This window comes from Elephantulus edwardii, unplaced genomic scaffold, assembly GCF_000299155.1.
Source record: "Elephantulus edwardii isolate Elephantulus edwardi_28Jun2011 unplaced genomic scaffold, EleEdw1.0 scaffold00171, whole genome shotgun sequence".
Lineage (NCBI taxonomy): Eukaryota > Metazoa > Chordata > Mammalia > Macroscelidea > Macroscelididae > Elephantulus > Elephantulus edwardii.
The window spans coordinates 5,257,252-5,277,683 of record NW_006399921.1 but is presented as its reverse complement, the minus strand read 5'-3'; the positions used below and the strand labels follow the sequence as shown (position 1 = coordinate 5,277,683).

At 37.6% G+C, this 20,432-nt stretch overlaps 1 protein-coding gene across 1 annotated transcript in view; it reads left to right on the top strand.

Moving 5' to 3' along the window:
• ARHGEF12 (Rho guanine nucleotide exchange factor (GEF) 12) overlaps positions 1-20,432 on the top strand; it is a 244,406-nt gene that overhangs the window by 114,327 nt on the left and 109,647 nt on the right. The window contains exons 2-3 of the mRNA XM_006895634.1: positions 3,018-3,041; positions 5,000-5,085. Coding sequence (XP_006895696.1) covers positions 3,018-3,041; positions 5,000-5,085 — 110 coding nt within the window. The remainder of the gene's footprint in view (positions 1-3,017; positions 3,042-4,999; positions 5,086-20,432) is intronic.

The window sequence follows — 20,432 nt, the reverse complement described above, 5'->3', positions numbered from 1 at the left end:
AAGTTGATTGCCCAGACGTGTAGGCACTGGTGTGGAGCCAAATGGGGTGAGGCAGGCAAAGGGTTGGGTGATCGCAAGGGCAGGTCAATCACATGGAGGACCTTGCTCAAACCTCTGCTGTCTCAGACTGGGGTCCTTACTCAAGTTCCTGTTGTCCGTTTCCTACCCAATGGTTTTCTCAGTGTTCCCTGCCTGGTGGCACTTACGCAGGTGCCCTCACACAACAGCCCCTGCTCCAGCAGGGTCCTGGATCCGAATAGTCAAGGTCAACTTCCCACCAACCCACTAGCTTCTGGCTAGTCTGCAGAGTTCACAGAAGCCAGCTGGCTGGCTTGTTTTGGGTGGGAACCCAAGAGAGCTCGGCCAATTTCCCCACCTTTGGGCACACCCTTAGGTGCTCTCACAGATAATCAGCCCTAGTAAATACAGATAAGATCCTACTGGCCTTTATTCTGCCAGGTTCATTCCACAATAGCTAGGTTGATAGCTCAGGTGATGGCTGGATCCGCGGTGGTGCCCTGAAGTCAACCGGCTGTGGTGGGGGCTGAGGTGCGTGGAAGCAAGGGACTAGGGGGGTAAGGAGCGCAGGCCTTGGACACTACCACCAAGAGGTGGGGGCAGGGCTTGGGCGCTGCTGGTCTGGGGTCACCCAGGTGCGGGCTGCAGGGGGGTCGCACAGTGGCGGGTAGTCTTCGCTCCTCTGGGGTTCCGCGGTTGGTTGATGGCTGACTATTGCTCTTACTGGGTCTCTTCCCGGTCTGTCTGGCGGCGGAACTCTGTCTCTGGCCCCTAGCAACTTTCTGACCTTGCACTTCTGATCTCTGGCAGTTCGAATTCCCCAGTAACTTTTTAGGATAAAAAGAGAATTATAGCCACAAAAACCCAATGGAGAGTTACTGTGAGTCATGACTGATTTGATGTAGTGAGGTGGTGGTGTTTTTTTGGACTGTGAGTTTTGAGTGACCTTGTCAACCTCCTGGGTTATATCCCCTCTTAATAATTTTGAGCTGATAGTGTTTTTCTTTTTTCTGTGTGGTTATTTTGGTGATTTTCTTAGCTGTGGCAGCAGGAACAAATGAATGATAAAGACTCTTGACATGTTACTTAATGTATTTATCTAGTTATTCTCGTAATGTATGTTTGTATTTGTTTACCAGTATTTGTATTACCATATTTGTTTACTTTTCAGTAGAGTTCAGTGATTAGAGAAAAATTGTTGTGAATGAAAAGTTTTTATTTGAGAAGAAAATTTCTGTACTTTATTAGTGTAGTAAAAACTTTAAGTGATAGTATGAGTGGATTCCTCCTTTATCTTCTTTCTCATCTTATTTTTGTCCTCTTTCCCCCCCTCCTTTCAGTTCCCTTGTAAGAGTAAATAGGTAGGCAGCTCTGGTGGCCTAGTGGCAAGAAGCTGCACTGCAATCAGAGGCTTGAGGTTCGAATCCACCAGATGCTGTGCTGGAGGAGGAGGGACAATCTCCTCCTGTACCATTCAGATCCAATTTGACGGTATATGCACACACACACACACAAATAAAATAAATTTTAAAAAAAGAGTAAATAGTTCTGGAAACTGGTTAACAGTCTGAGAACTTCTGAGAGTTTCTTACCAAGAATACTCTTGTATCTTACAGTTCCTGACGGCAAGAAGCATTGTTTGGGGGAGAGGTGTGTGTAAAAGTTTTTATAATGCTTATGAGACTGAGTGGCTTAGGTTGATAAATGTAGGTAGTATCTTTTGTGGAAACCTAATTGGCATCTTCTTCTGCCAACATTTTCATTCATCTGTAATTAAAAAAAAATCATATTTCTTTTCCCTTTCTCTGTAACAACAGGTAGACCCTCTGTAAGGGTCTGCTTATGAATTCACTTTTTTATGCATCTGTCTTCTTAGAGCTGTATTCTTTTTTCCTTGTTGCCTTTAGGTGAGTTGATCTAATCTTAGGAAAGTTCTTGGGTTCTTTTTACCTGTGTATAAACTTCGATTTAAATGGAATTTTAATTACATATGCATTTTAGAGTGTTTTGTTTGTGTTTTTTTTTAACTGTTATTATTGTTGTTGTTGTTTTTGAACAAAAGTCTTCCCTACTAAACAGAATACAGCCCTCTGGCATCTCTGTTTTGTTTTTTGTTCTCTTTACTAAGGATCTTTGTTTTTTTTTAACTCTAATTTTACTGCTAATAAGCTGTGTTCTTAATACCTAGCCTAAATAGAATGCCATATGTTGAGAGAATCTTAAAAGAATAGTAATCAAAGAGGAATAGCAGGAAATCCATGTTTTTGATATTTAGTATTTTGTTGTGGCATCAAACTCATGTTACAAAGCTTCCATTAATATTTCTTAAAGGGAACTGTAAAGAAGTGTTGTAGTTCATAAGGCCCCCTTTCTACCCTACTTTTGGAACACGTTTTTAGTAATTAATAACACTCCAGTTTTGATCTAGATCTATTAAATGTGTTTATCATTTGTTACTGAAGCTCAACAAATACATGAGGATCATTATTTGATTAAAGGATAGGCAAAATCCAATAGTATAATAATGAGCCCCTACTTGCTTTGGAGAGTATAGAGAGGTGAGAGGAAAGAATTTCCTTTGCTAGAGACACTGAGTATGATATTTTAATACTAAATTTGTTATTCTTCAGTTTTTGAAATCTATTATATGGAAATAGCAATATCTTTTTCTTGGAAAATGGGGCTGTTTTTGAGTATTAAATGAAATAATATTGTTGACCTGGTTTATAATAATTGTTTGTAAATAGCAAACTCTGAATAAATTTGATTATTGCTGTTACAATTTGGATTAAAGAAAGAAAGAAAGCCCAGATCATACACAGGGAGACCTGATAAATGTTTCTGCAGTGGTGGCCAGCTGCTTCTTCTACCTGTTTACTGAATCTTGTGTTTTGCAAAGTTAGCATAAGCTTTAAATCCTTTACTCAGATTTAATGGAATGAATAAAAAGAGTTTAAGCAAATGATATAACTACATTTGTTCTTTTTTCTCTGTTTTAGGTTTCCTCTCAAAAAACCTATAAGGTAAGTTGTACAAATGTACATTTCATAAATTTAGGTAAATTTTAATTAGACATATTCCTTTGAAATTATGTTGGATTTTTGTGGCTTTGAAAAGGTAAGTTTAAGAAGTTCAAAATTGCAAAATGTTTACAAATTTAAAATGTAACAGGTGTTATATGTTTTTACTGGAATGTAACATTGTTTGGATAACATTTTCAGTGTTTTCAATATAAGCATTTAAACAGTTTGTTCAAATTGATACTTAAGATCACTCCCTATGAAGAGATTCAGTTGTAAAATGTGTTTGTGACTGTTTTTAGTTGTGAGTAGCTTGGAGAGTGTAAATGATTTGCTAGTTTTTGACATGTTTTATTTGGTCATTGAACTCTAGAAAACCAATTTAGTCTTATTTTATTTTCAAACTTTAAAGGAAAGGATATCTAAAATAGCATATATAGATATTTGCCCATATTAAGATCTATTATGTTTATTCATTTTGAGATAGGAAATGCTTTCTCATCAGTATTTGTGCTTCAACATCTCTCTTTCATTATAATTACCTTAAATATTAATTAAAGTGTAGGTAATAATGTAATTTCTAATTAATATGGCACTTTCAGCATTTTTAGTGACAGAATAATAGAGGATACCAAAGGCCATTCTTGACATGTCAGTGAATGAATTATTTCATGCTCAGAAGGGTGGAGGGACAGCTCAGGAGAGGAAGACTCCAGATGAGATGGATTGATACAGTGCCTAGGCTAATGAGGGTTGTTGTGTCAGAGTCAGTGAGGCTGGCTCAGGACAGGGCAGGCTTCAGAGCTGCTGCACATAGGGTCACTGTGGGTCGCAGGCACCTTGACGGCACCCAACAACAAGGTGATTTAGATGTGAGTGAGGCATTGTGCTGCCAACCTGAAGGCATGTGGTTCAGATTCACTAGCTGCTCCAAGAGAGAAAAATGGGCAGTCTCTTTTCATACTCTTTATGGCCTCTGGAAACCTACTTACTAGCTGGTCAGCGTTGACTTGGTTCTGACTTGACAGTACATAGGAACAACAACATAGTAGTATTATTATGGTTTCATCAGATCAGTGTCTTGGATTGGACAGAAAGAAAAACAGTAGTGTCAGTTGATGAGTTCTAGTGACCTAGTGGGTAAGGAGTTGCACTGTCAACCCAAAAGCAGGTGTTTGAATTCACTGACTGCCTCTGTGAGAGAAAGATAGGCAATCTCCTCCTGTGTGAGTTATAGCCTCTAAAAGCTGTCACTGCTGGATGATCAACCTTGAGTCACTTCTGACTCAGTGGCACCTGATCCTAAAAGTGATTGACAAAATCGTCTCAGCTAGAGATATGAACCAGAACCAAACACGTTGCTGTCAAGGTGATTCTGACTGAGGGGTTTCTAAGACAGGAAAGCTTTTGGGGGAGGAATCTGACTCTCCCACACAGCAGATGGTGGGTTTAAACCTCTGACCTTCAGTTAGCATTCCCAAAACAAGACTGTTGCTAAAGTAAGACTTACTTGCTTTATATATATAAAAAAGCCCCACAACACAACCACAACATTCTGCATACTGTAGAGTTTGATAATGTGTTTAATTCTGGTAATTTTCTTTTCTGCCCAATGGAAATGATAGTTACTAACTTGTTTCACCACTTAATACTTAAAATGTTGTTTTGAAGGAAAATACTATTAAAATATTATTAAGTAATATATTAAATACTGTTTCCAGGTGCTTATTATAACTAATGTTTTAAAATATTATATTTGTTGAGTATTACACATAGCATAGACTAAGTTTTAAATTTTCACTTTTCTTGAAAAATGTAAGTTAAAATAGCTTATGATATTTTTTAAAGTGAATTTATTTCCTAGTTTCCCTTTTTAATGCACACTTTTTGACCCTTGAAATTACAATCTTATTACAGTAATTTTCTTGTAGTAAACCTTTGGTTGTTTTTGTTTCATTTAGGCATGGAAGTATTTTAAACCGAGAGTCACCAACTGATAAGAAGCAGAAAGTTGAACGCAGTACATCACATGATTTTGACCCTACAGGTAAAAACACTGTGTGCTTCTCCAAAGAATATTGAGAGTAAAGAGGTTCAGAATAGGGTAGCTTAAGCTACAGACCTACCTCAGTCATCCAGGAGGAGTTGTTGGATTAACACCCCTATCTTGCCCACTTACAAAATAGAACTCTTTGGCACTCAGGGAGAAATACAACTTTTAACACTGTAGTTCGCACTATAGGATCATCATTGTTCAGTGGACTGTATTTCAAAATAATGCTGATAATACAGTTATATTTTGATTAAACAAATTGGTTAGCAACGAAGTAAGTCTTAAGATAAGTTATATATATGAGCAATACTAGGTCTTTAAATCAGCTGTAAAAGTTTCACACTTTTGTAGTCATTTGAAAGTTCACTTGCGGGGAGCTCTGGTGGCCTAGTGGCAAGAAGCTGCACTGCAATCCCAGAGAAACACGGTTCGAATCCACCAGATGCTCTGCCGGAGAAGGAGGCGCAATATCCTCCTGTACCAGTCAGATCTGATTTGACGGTACACGCACACAAAATAATAATAATAAAAAAAAAAAAAAATAAAAGTTCACTTGCAGTTATGATGAATTGGAGCATTAGCTAAATAAGATTTCAAAATAAATAATTGCCTCTTTAGAGTAAATGAATAAAGATCCCTTTTTCTTCAGGCAGTAGTTACTCTGAATTCAGAATGTAGCTATCTTTCAGGGCAGTTGTTTTCTTTTGTAGTGTTTTTCTGTTAGTGAATTTTTGAGTACTTACCATCTTAATGTTATGTATAGAGATTGAACTGTTTTTGAATAAAAAAAGGCTTTTGACTTCATTGTTATACGTAGAGAAGTATTTTGAAACTTTCTCCTAGTAAATTCACTCAGCACTTAATTTTCAAAATGGCTTGATAATTTTGCTTTTGTTGTTTGAAACAGATACATGTTTCATGTACCTATCTATTTTATACAATTGTATGTGGCAAAGACAAGTAAATGCTGAGGTCTCAGATATTTAGATCTGTCTTTATAGTTTCATTATTTTTACTTTTCTCCAATTTATTTTATTTGAGTGAAAGTAGTTATTAATTACAATTTCAAATCAGATTCTTATCTATTTCCTTTCTCTTCACTCAACTTATTATAATTTTTAATATTTTATAGAAGTAACACACTTTTTATGTATAACTAACACACTTTGTACTTTAAGAGTAAATTGCTCTTTTATGCTGAATAAAATAAATATTATCTATAGAGGGAAAAGTAATCAGTGAATGATTTACTTGCATCTTGGGTCGTAGGTAAAAGGAAGTAACAGTAATCAGTTTAAGATGTTTAGGTGGCGTGCATGTAGTTTATCACTCTTAGGTCTCCATTAATAGAGAATTCCTTCTTACCTAATTTTGAAGTCATGTGATTCAGAGGCTTTTGATTAGTTACTGTTTTGCTAATTAGGGTCACAAGTTTCTCTCCAGTATTCATAAAAATATTACATTTTTATTAAATTGATGTATTCTGTATTGCTTATTTATATGTGTGCCAATTTAAAAAAAGATAGACTTTGCAAAGTGATAGTCAGTATTTGAGAATGAAGTGAAACCAGTGCTTTTTTCCATCTCTCCAGTTGTCTGATGATGTATTTTTTTACCTTCTCTTTATTCATGTATTGATTTGTTGGAATGCATTTTTAGTACACTGTCTTTTCTTTGATAAATCTTTAAAACATGTCATTACCTGTACTGTTCATAACTATTCTAAGTACTGTCACCTATGATGTTCATACTTTGTGTTTGCATGATTTAACTTAATCATGATTCATTCTTTTTCCCCCATGATGTTTTTCCCCTTTACATTGGTCTCCATATTTTCTATATCTCTCTCCTTTTCTCCCGCTCTTGTGCAGATAGCTCCTCCAAGAAGACAAAGTCTAGTTCAGAGGAGAGTAGATCCGAGACATATGGTAAGCTAAAGGAGCCAATTCAGCCTTGCATCTTTGGAGCTTGCTTCCCGCTCTTTGTTTCTTTGTTTTTGTTTTTTTTAATAACTGTATCATTCCTTGTGTCTGCTGTGCATGGCATGATATACTGCAGGGAAAGGGAGCCTGGGGTTTTAATGTGGCTGTGATGTGGAAGCTTAAGATTGCTAGAAACTAACATTATAGAGCAAGATTTGGCCACATTACCCATCTTTCATCTTATTTTTGTTAGGAAAATGACCGTTTCTACTATGTGTAGGTCAGGCTTTCCCAAAGAACATGGGTGGGCTTTGAATTCTTGACATCTTCTCCCCCTGTCTCATTTGTGGAATTCAGATCACAAAGAGTTTAAGCAACACTACAGATCTTTCCCTCTAAATATAGCATTTGCCTATTTGAGATACATTAGCAACTCTTTGGAATTTTAATTTAATGTTTTAAAATTTGTTTTCCTTTTTAATTGCATCATCATTTGAAGAAGCCATTCTTATATAATGGATTTATTTGACTAATAGGAAAAAATGCCTCTCAGTCATTCACTCACTCCTGTCATTGAGTCAGTTTTGACTTCTAACATCTCTCTATTCTGTTTCTGAGGCTGTAAATGGTGGTGGGAGATGATCCAGCTTCCCCTGTAATGTTGTGAGTGGTTCAGGGCCCCAGACACTCGTGGCCTTAGAGTTAGCAGCGTAACTTGCTGTAGACACTACCACCAAAAGTCCCATTACAAAAATACCAAATATTTTCTTTTTTAAGCTTGAAGAATTTGTATGCCTTTCTTTTTTTATTTTAGTATGCCTTTCATAAGTTTGTTAGAAGCGTATTCATGAAAGTTTCAAAATGACACCTTTAAAAAATAATTGTCACAAAGGGAAGATTTCTCCATTTACAACAGACTATTTAAACATGATATTTCCAGAGTGTGTTCTGTTATGTCTTACAAAGATAATACAAACTATAATATTGAGGCTTATGCATATCTCTCTCTTTTCTTTTTGCCTGGTTATGTTTGCCCTCTTCTTTAACATTATATTAGTTTTCTGAAAAAAGTTAATAGGTAAATGACTGTCTGATACCAAAATTTTTAAAATAATCTCCAGAATAATAAGTTATTTCATTTTAAGAAGATTCCAAATGTGGCTTCCAAAGAAAACTAGGTGTTCTCTAGTAGATAAGGAGTCTGTTAAGCACAAAATCCCCCAGGTAGCTCTTTTCCAGGGCTTTGAAGGTGTTCAAAATGGTTCAGTCATTAACAAAGCAAAATCATAACAGACTCAATTTTTTAAAGTTTAGTGAAGTGGAATGAAGACCAGAATGGGAAAAATTAGTAGTTGAAACCTAATAATGAGAAACTCAAAAGAAGTGTAGTGAGTAGTGGGCCCTTTCAGGAGGTTGATGCTTGTTGTTGGATTCTTGCCAGGACTGTTGACCAGCACCTTTGAGCCTCTTATTTTGCCTATCATGAGATTTGCTTCCTGTACAGTGCACATTCTGTCTGTCCTTGTTTTTTAAGAAGAAGATTCTATTTCTAGCAGGACATCAACCCATAATTTACTTATTCCCATTATCATTCTGGTTCACCTACATTTCACTATTTCGAGTCTGTTCCAGTTTGTCTTTATTAGCTGTTACTGAACCAGGAAGAACTAGTTCAAAGCCTTGATCTTTGCCTAGCTTGACTTGAAAGGGGGAGGGACATGATACAGATGGAAATGCATCAACCCTGTTATGTATCCTCTCATACTAATTCCGTTCATATCATCCCATCTCTGTGATGAGTGCCTTTTTCATCCATTAAGACATTTTATAATTTAAATCTGCTGGCATTTAAGGCCATGTTAGGTCTGCCGCTCTCCCATTGCTGTAGATTAGGAATCAACTCATAGCTGACATTCCAGTGAGTTTCTATTAAATCACTGGAAAGGAGATTGCTCATCTTTCTCCCATGGAACTACTGGTGAATTTGAACTGCCTGAAAATTGGTGCCTTTGGGCGAGCAGCATAACTCTCTGCCACCAGAGCTACACACACACACACACACACACACACACACACACACACACACACCTCTGTGGACACAAACCCTCAAAGATAGACCTGTGTGTACATTTCTAAATAGAAGAAGCAAACACTACAGCTTTATATTATTAAAAACTATCTAATAATATTGTTATTGTTGTTGTTATGTGCCATTTGCGACTCATAGCGACCCTATGTACAACAGCCCTAAACCCTGCTCTATCCTGTGCCAGTCACATGGCCTCTGACACACCCATCGTGATTACCCCAGTCACTGAATCAATCCACCTCATAGAGGGTCTTCCCCTCCTGCACTGTCCCTCCACCCTCCCAAGCATAATGTCCCTCTCCAAGGACCTGTCTCTCCTTACAACATGTCCAAAGTATGTCAGACGAAGCCCCAGAATCCTTGCCTCCAAGGAGCAGGCTGGTTTAACCCTCTCTAGGAAGAATCTGTTTGTTTTCTTGGCAGTCCAGGGTACATTCAATACTTTTCTCCAGCACCACAGCTCAAAGGCATCAATTCTCCTTCTATCCTCCCTAGTCATTGTCCAACTCTCTAATGCATAACAAGTGATTGCAAAAACCATGGCCTGTATCAGGCGCACCTTAGTCAGTCTCCAGAGAGACACTGTTGCTCTTGAGTACTTTAGAGAGGTCCCTAACAGCAGACTTTCCCATCTCAATACGTTTTTTGATTTCCTGGCTGCTGGTGCCAAGAGTGTTGACCGTGGAGCCAAGTAAACTGAAGCTGTGAACACTCTCAATCTCTTCGTCATCCATCCTGACGCTGCCAACTGGTCCAGCGGTGAGAATCTTTGTCTTCTTGACATTGAGCCTCAGTCCATACTGAAGGCTGCAGTCCTTGACCCTCTGCAGCAAGTGCATGAGGTCCTCCTCAGTTTCAGCAAGCAGGGTTGTGTCATCTGCATAACGCATGTAAGGCATCTAATAATGAGGGTCACTGTGAGTCTTACTTGATTCCATGGCACCTAACAACAACCATATTCGATATTTATAATATTATTTACTGCTATCTAATAAAGTATCTAATAATATTTCTTATTGTTATTAAGTACTGTCGAGTTCCCTCTAATTTATAGTGACCCTATGAACAATAGCTATGAACTCTGCTCTGTCCTGAGCTAATCTCACCCTAGTCACTGAGTCAACCCATTTCATCCACAGTCTTCCTCTCCTTTGCTGACCTTCCACCCTTCCAAGCATGAGGTCCTTCTCCAAAGACTGGTCCCTCCTGGCAACATGCCCAAAGTATGTGAGACAGAGTTTCCAAATCCTTGTCTGCAAGGATCAGCTTGGTCTATTAGATACTTTTTAATATGATAAAGCCTCAGTGTTTGCTTTTTTGTTTAGATACATATGAATAATTCTTTGCTTGTTTTTATGTCCATTGTTTCTTTATGTGTATGTGTTTTAATATCTTAAATCTTTTACATTTAATTCAGAAGAAAATGTGTACATGCTGTGTGGCATGTCAAGTTGATGCATGTTCTTCCCACTGCATTATTTTGGTTCTGCATAGCTTCCTAATTTCTTGAGAATTTTTTCCTCCTCTTCATTAAAGGCTTTGTATAGTTTGTTTTTCCCCTTAAGAACTTGGCACTGCCCTTATTGCTGTGAGATTTTTTTCTGATAGGCATTGCTGTATTTTACCTCTCACACCATTTTCCTATATCAGTGGTATATATGCGGAAACTTGATGTTTTCTTTGGGTTAGAACTAACAATTTAGTAATCTGTGACAAGAAATACTGTACTAATATTTTTTCCAGTGATAGAATTATTACCACAGGTTCAGACATGCGTAGTAATAGAAACATTTTAAGTGGTAATTGAGAAGTAAGGTGTGGCTCCTCCTCATGTTTGTTTCTTGAGAACCCTTGAAATACATTTCTGGAAGGGATCTTGAATCATGACCCCTCAAAAAAGCACTTATCCAGGGGTTAGTTGATCAGAACAGAATTAACCTGCTAATTTAAATCTCTGACACAGATATTTTATCATCTATGTAAATAGTCTTCTCAAAATCATGTGTGTTAGCATGAGTTAAAAAACAATTTCTGAGACATCTAGGAAAATTTAGAGTTACTGAATTATGATATTGGCAGGTCTCGGAATAAGTCACCTTGTACCTTTTGAGTTTGTGAATTATCTTTTGGGGTAAAATTCATGAGCTAGTCCTTATCACAAATGTATTTATTAACAGCTTATTTATTTTTAACTTTCTTAGCTGCTTTTATAAGCTACTTTGTGAGAGCAATTTATTTGTTCATTTTAAAAGAAAACCAAGGATTTGCCTTATGCTGACTTCCTTTTGTTAGTCTCTGCAGTGCTATTATAGTAAGTTGCTATTCCATTTTCGTTTGTACCTTTTGCTCTCTTTTGTATGTGTTCTGATATGTTTTCTGACCTACAGCTTTGATGATTCATGATGTATCTTTTCCTCATTAAATATAGGAAAGCTTTTGTGGGTTGTTGAGTTTATCATAAGTATGAGGAGCTTGGGATAGGAGCGACTTAGCAAGGAGGTTTGAGTTAGGCCACAGCTTCTTCCTGACTTCTGCCTCCGTGTCATGAAGGTCTTTTATTATTGTACAAGAAAATAAGCTATGCATTTTGAAGTGGAAGCACTTGAAATATTTTGGTTAGGATACTTAAGAACCTATTTAAAAATTCCCACCCCCATTTTTTCTTATTTAAGCCTCTCATACCTTTAAAAGAACATTCTTGGTTTGATTCTCCCACCAAGTTATTATTCTTTCGTTTTCCCTCAGGTTTGCAAACAACATTCTATAACATGAACCTGCTTATGTCTTCCTGAGCCACTTATTTCTCTTGTAATCTGGCTTTTGACCTTTTAAGATCTTAAAGCAGAACACTGAAAATCCATTAACTTTTTTTCTCAGTTCTCATCTTCAGAGCCATTTGGTAATGCTGATGTCCTTTCTTTACTGTTTGTAGTATTGTACTTCTTTTCTCTTTCAGTTTTGTCTCTTTGATTGTTTTTCATTCTGAGAAGTGTAGAAATACCAAAAATTTTTGTCTTTGAACTTTCTTCCAATCTTTAATCTTCTATTTTCATCTGTTTGCTGATGAGTAGATTTTACCCTAACAGTCCCTCAATTTGAGAATGATAAAATTGGAATTCTTTATTGTTTCCGACTGCTAGAAAGCATTCTTCCTTTCTTTAAATCTCTATGTGATAATGTAATTTTTTTTTATCCACTTAGTCGTAATTACTTAAGTTATTTTAATAGACTCTTAATTTTCTTTCCCACCTCTTGTTTACATGTCTTTCCCTCCATTCTTCCATAGTCTACCTTAATATCTTTGTCATATTAATATTACTGAAGTAAAGATTTTGTAATTCTCCCTAGGAAACTTTACCTTTCACGTATATGATAACTGGTTAATCTGATACACCATAATTTGTTTTCACCTTATCTTTCTCTCTTAATGTACTACAGTTTACCTAAAGGCACCAGACTTTTCCAGATTTCATTTGCCAAATATGGCATGGGATCCCCCCCCCTTTGTTGTGTTGTTCCTTTTGTCTGGAATGACTCATCTTCTGCAACTTCCTGTTAGAATCCTACTCATCCTTCAAAGCCTAATTCAAATGTTACCTACCTTTTCCTTAGGACTTTTTTATATTTGCCCACCAACTTATCTCTTAACTTGGATGTCATGCTTTGGTATCTACTTATTTGTATTCATCTCTACATCTCTCATAATGCCTGACAAAGTTAATGGTACTCACTAATTTTTTAAATGACTGATTATTGAGGTTAAGATGAAGTATTTTAATAAAGATTATTGATTCTTAAGATTGTGACTCATCCTAGTTGGATTTTTTTAGTCTTTTCTGAAAGACTTTAAATTTGAAGTAAGTGTGATTTGAAGGGACTTACTTCTGTAAATAGTCTTAAAGAATGAAAACAGCATGCTTAGAACTTGAGGCTCCTCTTGTTGGCTTCATTGTATATTTAGAATCAAGAAGGTTTTTAATCAAAGGATTATCTGAGGGCTTACTCATAAAACATGTATGTCTGGCAGGAGTTTAAAAATGAGCTGCTTTTATGAGGTTGCACATGGTCTTCCCCCACACCCTTCCCTGGAGCTAATTCTTGAGAAGTGAGCCGTAGTAGAAACGTTTGGTCATGTAGTAAAATCAAAGGTGAAGAAAGCATAGCATATACTTTCACTAAAATAAATACAGTGTGGAGCTTTAGCATACTTAACACTCCGTTTTTGTTTATTTACTAACTGATATTCCAGATGGAATCATGGTAGTGAAACTAGAGAACACATTCTCACTTTCCTCAGAATCCTTTCTTTCAATCACTGCCTCACCTCCCTTTCCAGAGCATTATGAAGGACTACACCTTCTTCTTCGTCTTCTTTTTTTTTTAAACATAAAATCCTTGGTAATTATCTGTTGAGTAACAAGCACACCATTTGAGTTGGTTTCAAATATCACATTGTTACAACAGCAACAACCAAAAAACAATACCCTTTGTTGCAAAGTAAGGGTATACTTTAGGAAAGGGTAGTATTGATGTAAATTTATAGGATGTCTTTATTTCATGGATGATATGAAACATGATGTCGTTTCAAAGGCTCTCAGGTGAAGTATTATGATACTTAAAAGATAAGAAATGAAATGTATTTGTAACTAGAGAAGCCATTTTAGGGTAGATGGACAAGCAAATTATTTTGGTTGGAATTTAGCCAAGACAGAAGGTTAGTTAGTATTCTTATAGAACAATTTATTTACTTTGCATGGTCTAAAAGACTCTGCTTTTACTTTTAATAAAACAGTACTCAAATGTGATTAATTTCCATATTCACTTGTTATGTGCTGTCGAATTGCCTGTGACTCATAACGACCCTATGTGCAACAGCCCTAAACTGTGCTCTATCCTGTGCCAATCTTACTGACTCTGAAACACTACCAGTCACTGAATCACTCTCATTGAGGTTCTTCCTCTTTTGTACTGTCCCTCCATCCTCCCAAGGATGACATCCCTCTCCAAGCACTGATATAGAATAAATTAAAATATGTGTAGTTCCATTTATCGAGTAGGGAGCTCTGGTGACATATAGTGCATTACATGCTGGACTCCTGACTAAAAGGTCAGGCAGCAGTTGGAATCTACCAGTCACCCTGTATGAGAATGGTGAGAAGGAGTCTTTTACAAAGATTTACAGCCTCAAAGACATGATGGAGGGTCACTGTGGGTCAGAATTGGCTTGATGACAGTGGGTTTGGTTTCCTAGTCGTGTTGGTCATTGTTAGGCACTGTTGAGTTGAAGGTGACTCATAGTGATTCTGTGAACAACTGATTGGAATCTTGCCCTATTCTGCTTTCAGCCTTATGATTTCTGTCAAGCTCAGCCCATTGTTGCAATCACTGTGTCAAGCCATCTCGTTCAAGGTCTTCCTCTCTTTTGTTGACCTGCTTACTACCTTTCCCAGCATAATGTCTTTTTCCAGGGACTGGCTCCTCCTAATAGTGCTGAAAGTATTGAAGATTAAGATGTGAACTACTACACAGTGTGGATAAATCTAGAACAAATTATGCTGAGTGGCATAAGTCAGTTTTAAAAGGACAATCATAGTATAAGACCATAATTATAGAAAACAAAAGCCTTCCACACAGAGTTAGTCTTGGAGGGCTAACAAGAATGAGAAGGGAGGAGAAGGGAGTAAAAATTAATTAAATTTTTAAAAAAAAATTGCAATTTATTTCTTAGTAGTGACAATAAAGGCCGAAGACAAATAATATTCCCAACAGAATACAAGAATATATCCTTAACCAGGAAAATAATCTCTTAGAAACAAATTGTGATATAAAGGCATTTTCAAATAGAAAAAAAGTAAGTTAGACTGAAAAAGGGTTATGAATTGGAGACACAGGCTGGTAGTATTCTGAGATAATCCTATTATGTCTGCTTTGTCCTTAGCAGTCAGCTGGGACCCTGTGCATATTTGTAAAACTGACAGTGTGTGGTAGGGGTGTGTTAAGACTTTTTAAACTTCTAATCCACCTCCCTTTTCTGAACTTCCACTCCTCTTTAGACCCCTGACTTTCCTTTTTTAAAAATTATTATTATTATTCTTAAGCAGTTCTGTTTAAGGTTTGTTTCCTTCTTTGTGCCAGGATGTATGCCAGATTCTGAAGTAAAATTTTGTATAAGATACAGCCCCTGTATACATGGGGCCTATAGTCTAATGAAGGGATACTGTCAAATAAAAATCCATGTGAGTGATAATGATCTGGGAGGGGGTCAGTACTGGATGCAGTCGGTGTCAATAAGAGTGGTACTGTAGCCCAGTCTGGATACTTAGGAAAACCTGCAGGAGGAGGGCTTATGTCTTGTGGCCCTCTTTTATCCTAAGAAGCCCTGCCCTTTAAAACTTCCTATCTTTCTTTCTTCCTCATTCAAAATTAATTTGGTAGTCCATTCAAAATACACCAAAACTTGAATGAAGGCCCAAATGATAATTTTTCCCTTAAAGGAGTATATGCATTTAATAAAAAGAGTTATTTTAACATGAAAGTATTTTTAATTGATAGCATGGATGAATGACTAATACATTTATGAGCAGGAAAATCAAAGCTCTACCATCTCAACAATAAAAAAGAATCATATCTAACATTTATAAGCCCTTAATATTTATTAAAGCACTCAACCCTCACATACATTCTATTTAAGCAACATCAGTATACGCAAACATAGCAAACTCTTAATCCACCACCTCTTCTCCATATCTTTTTTTAGTCATTTTCTTTTGTACAGAGGAACTCTGGTGGTCTAGTTGCATGCCTAGTGATTCAAACCTAGATGTTGCATTACTAACTAATGATTCAAACCTAGATGTTGCATTACTGACTAGTGATTTGAACCAACTAGCTGCTTCAAGGGAGATAGATAGTTATTGTCTTTCTTTAAATATTTAACTGCCTCGGAAACCCACCAGAGGATTGTGATGAGTCACAATCAACTTCGGGTTGTTTTCTTTGTACAAGCACTAACTGACTGACTCATTGTTGAGTTAGCATTGATTCAGACCCGACCCTTCAGTGGATTTTCAGAGATTATATGCCACACAGGAGATTGCCCTGTTTTCTCTCATAGAGCAGCTTTGTAGATTTGAACCACCTGCTTTTGGATTGGCAATGTAGCTCCTTACCTACCAGGCCATCAGAGGTCCCTTTTTGTACAAGGACGTGAAAGAAAGTCTGCACAAATCCAGTGACTTAGCACAGCAAACCACCAGTATTTTTGTTGTTGTTAGGTGCTGTCAAGTCGAGTACAAGTCATAGTGACCCTGTGAATAACAGATCTGAACCCTGTCCTATCCTGTGCCATCCTCACAATCTCTGTATTAGAAGCCTCAGTATTAGAAACCTTTTAATTAATTGGTTTTCAACTCATTTGAGAGGCAGTGGAGGGCAAGGAGGCTAAATTATATGTATTTATGGGTGTGTGGATAGATAGATAGATACATAGATACATAGATAGATAAAGATAAGTAGATGTCCCTATTGCTTTGATTGTAATTTCAAGATCACTGATCTATTTTTAACTCATAAGTGAAAGTAAAGGAGCACATGAGATATTTCATGTTTACAAAAGATGGTGGTGATGGTTTTGTCAAGTCAGAATCAGCTCATAACTGACCCACCAGTGAGTTTTTCAGAATCATTTAATATCACAGGAGGAGATTGTCCATCTTTCTCCTGTGGAGCAGCTGGTAGATTCTAACCACTTGCTTTGGGTTGGCAGTTCAATACCTTACCACTAAGATTCTCACCACTGGGCCAATTGGCAGCATCAGGATGGATGGTGAAGAGATTGAGATTGTTCACAGCTTTAGTTTGCTTGGCTCCACAGTCAACACTCTTGGCACCAGTAGCCAGGAAATTAAAAGACATATTGCAATGGGAAAGTCTGCTGTTCGGGATCTCTTCAAAGTATTGACACTCCATAGTGTCTCTCTGGAGACTAAGGTGCGCTTGATAACAGGCCATGGTCTTTACAATCACTTGCTATGCATCAGAGAGCTGGACGATGACTAGGGATGATAGGGGGAGAATTAATGCCTTTGACCTGTGGTGCTGGAGAATAGTATTGAATATGCCATTGACTGCTAAGAACACAAACAGGTTTTTCCTGGAGAGGGTTAAAACAGGCTGTTCCTTGGAGGCAAGGATTCTAAAGCTTCGTCTGACAAACTTTGGGCATGTTGCATGGAGGGACCAGTCCTTGGAGAAGGACATCATGCTTGGGAGGGTGGTGGGACAGCGCAGGAGAGGAAGGCCCTCTGTGAGGTGGATAGATTCAGAGACTGGAGTAATCGGGGTAGGTGTGTCAGAGACAGTGAGATTGGCACAGAACACAGTATGGTTTAGGACTTTTGTACATATAGGGTCTCTATGAATCAGAAGCAACTCGATAGCGCATAATAACAACAAGAAGCCATCAGAGCTTCACAACAGGTAGCGTGGGTTTGAAATGTTCTTGTAAAGCATTGTTCTTCTGCTCCTGATTCTTATATTTTGTTTGTTGTGTACTAGAAATTTTTTTTTTTTTTTAATTTTGTGTACGTGTACCGTCAAATCAGATCTGACTGGTACAGGAGGATATTGCGCCTCCTTCTCCAGCAGAGCGTCTGGTGGATTCGAACCGTGTTCCTCTGGGATTGCAGTTCAGTTTCTTGCCACTAGGCCACCAGAGCTCCCCTAGAAATTTATAAAGAATGCTTTTTGAACTTGATTTTGTCTGTGCCTACCCTTTCTACTTATTGTTGTTGTTATATGCTTTCAAGTTGAGTACAACTCATAGTGATCCAATAAACAGCATATCTGAACTCTGTGCTCTCCTATGCCATTCTCATCATCTCAGACATAATTGAGCCAAGTGCTGCAGTTACTGTGCCAGTCTATTTCATTAAGGATTTTCCTCTCTTTCACTAATGCTCCACCTTTCCAAGCATGATGTCCCCTTTCCAAGGAACAGCCCCACCTAAGAGCATGCCCAAAGTATGTGAGACAAAGCCTTGTCATCCTTGCTTCCAGTGATCCATCTGGCTACATTTTCTTCAAGACATATCAGTTTTTTCTTTTGGCAGTCCATGGGATATTCACTACTCTTACTATTAACCACAGCTTAAAGGCATGAATTCTTTTTCTGATATTCTTGTATAGTCATTGTCCAGCTCTCAAATGGATAGCAAATTAGTTAAAATGCCATGGCCTGAATCAGGCACACCTTTGTCTTAAAATTAGTATCATTGCTTCTCAGTACTTTGGAGACTCCCTGAGTGTAGACTTTCTTGTTGTAACACATCTCTGGGTGTCTCAGGTTTATCATTCAAAATGTCTTTCCTACTGTTTATTTTATGCTAAAGTATTTATCATATTAAGAGAGGATTAGGATGGGATACAAACCTACCAGAGGCTTATATAAGCTCATGGGACCTGCTAGGTCTCTGCAAAACTGGCCTGCATACCTACAGTCACGTGAGTCATCTTCTGCCAGGTTTGAGTCTCTAGGAGACCACTAAACCCTGGGACATAGAGAAGCTAGAGAACTGAACAAAGAAGGGGCTGTTGATGTCAGAAATCATGGAGCATATAAGCATTTGGGACAACATTGACTCAACACTTTATGTAACTGGTCTGCTAGTAATCTTAGCAGAATGAATTATGAATACGATGTCTTTTGATTTCTTGAGTGCTAGTGCCAAGGCTGTTGGTTGGGGACCCCAGTAAGATGAAATCGTTGACAGTTTCAATTTCTTTTTCCATCATGATGTTGCTTATTGGCCTTATGGTGAGGATTTTTGTCTTCTTGGTGTCAAGATATAATCCATGTTGAAAGCTGTAGTCTTTGATTATCTGCAGCAAACAGAAGTCCTTGTTTCAAGTCCTCTTCACTTTCAGCAAACAAGATTGTATCATTCTATTTAGAATTCTTCCTAATTACTTAAAGGAAACAGTGTTTATCAAACGAAAAAGGGTTGAATTATCATCTGTCCTCTACAATTTAGTATTTTGAAAGAATGATGACTTTTTGAATCCAAGTACTATTTAGTAGTCTATAGAATTGGAGCAAAATACTTTTTCTTAATGTTTAAAAGGAATTTTACTGAGGTATGATTTATAGAAAATAAGATGTACTCACTTTAAGTATACAGTTTGTGCTAGAGTTCTAACAATGATTGTGCTTATGTAACCACTATTTAAATGGAGATGCAGAACATTTTCGTCACCCTCCCCAATTTCCTTCATACTTCTTTTTGTTCATTCCCTTCTCTTCTTTCTTCCTCATTCCAAGGTAATTCCTTAACTACTTTTTTGATTTTAAAAAAATAGTGTAAATTGGTTTGCTTACAAAATTCATATACATTGTGCATCATAGAATTATTCACATTCATTATATTTTTATAAAATTAATCAATATTTAACTAGGCCCACCATTGCCTTGTCTTTCCAGATCCGTTCTGGATCTTTCCCATTTCTTTTACCCACCCCTGCCTCCACCTATCAAATTGTGTGACCGTGTTATTCCCCACTGCCCATCCTCACCTCGCTGTTCCTCCTGTCCCCTCCTTGGATCCTCATACATGTTTTACTAGTTATCTTTCTATTTCTACAATACTGGTCTTAAACAGTATTTTTCCTGATGAGACTTAGTTCACTCAACATAATGATCTCCAGTCTCTCCCAAGTTATGTTGTAATTTTAAAAATCATTGCTCCTGAGTGCTGTTTAGTATTCCATCGTGTGAATGCACCATAATTCTCAGATAGCCAGCCCCCACCATCCCTGCTGCAGAGACTCAGATGGCCAAACTGACACATGAAGAATGCTCAAAATCACTGTCAGTAAGAAAAATGCACATCAAAACCAAAGTGAGATACCATCTCACTCCAGTAGCAGTAGCAAAGGTTTAACAGGACAGCAAGCAGTAAATGTTGGAGAAGATGTAGAGAGATAGGAACTCTCATACACTGTTGGTGGGATTGTAAAAATGGAATAACCACTCTGGAAAGCAGTTTGGTTTTTCCTCAGCAAGCAGAACATAGAAGTTCCATATTATGATCCACCTGCTCAACTGTGTGAAATATACGTGGAAAAAACTAAAACGGAGACACAAATGATTATTTGTGCCAGAGAGGGAGGGGAAGGCGTCACTGGGCAAGGTCACCTCGGATAACAGCAAAGGAGTCCTCTTCCAGGTCAGACACAGTGAAACCCGGCCAGAGAGGGAGGGGAAGGCGTCACTGGGCAAGGTCACCTCGGATAACAGCAAAGGAGTTGTCTTCCAGGTCAGACACAGCAAAACC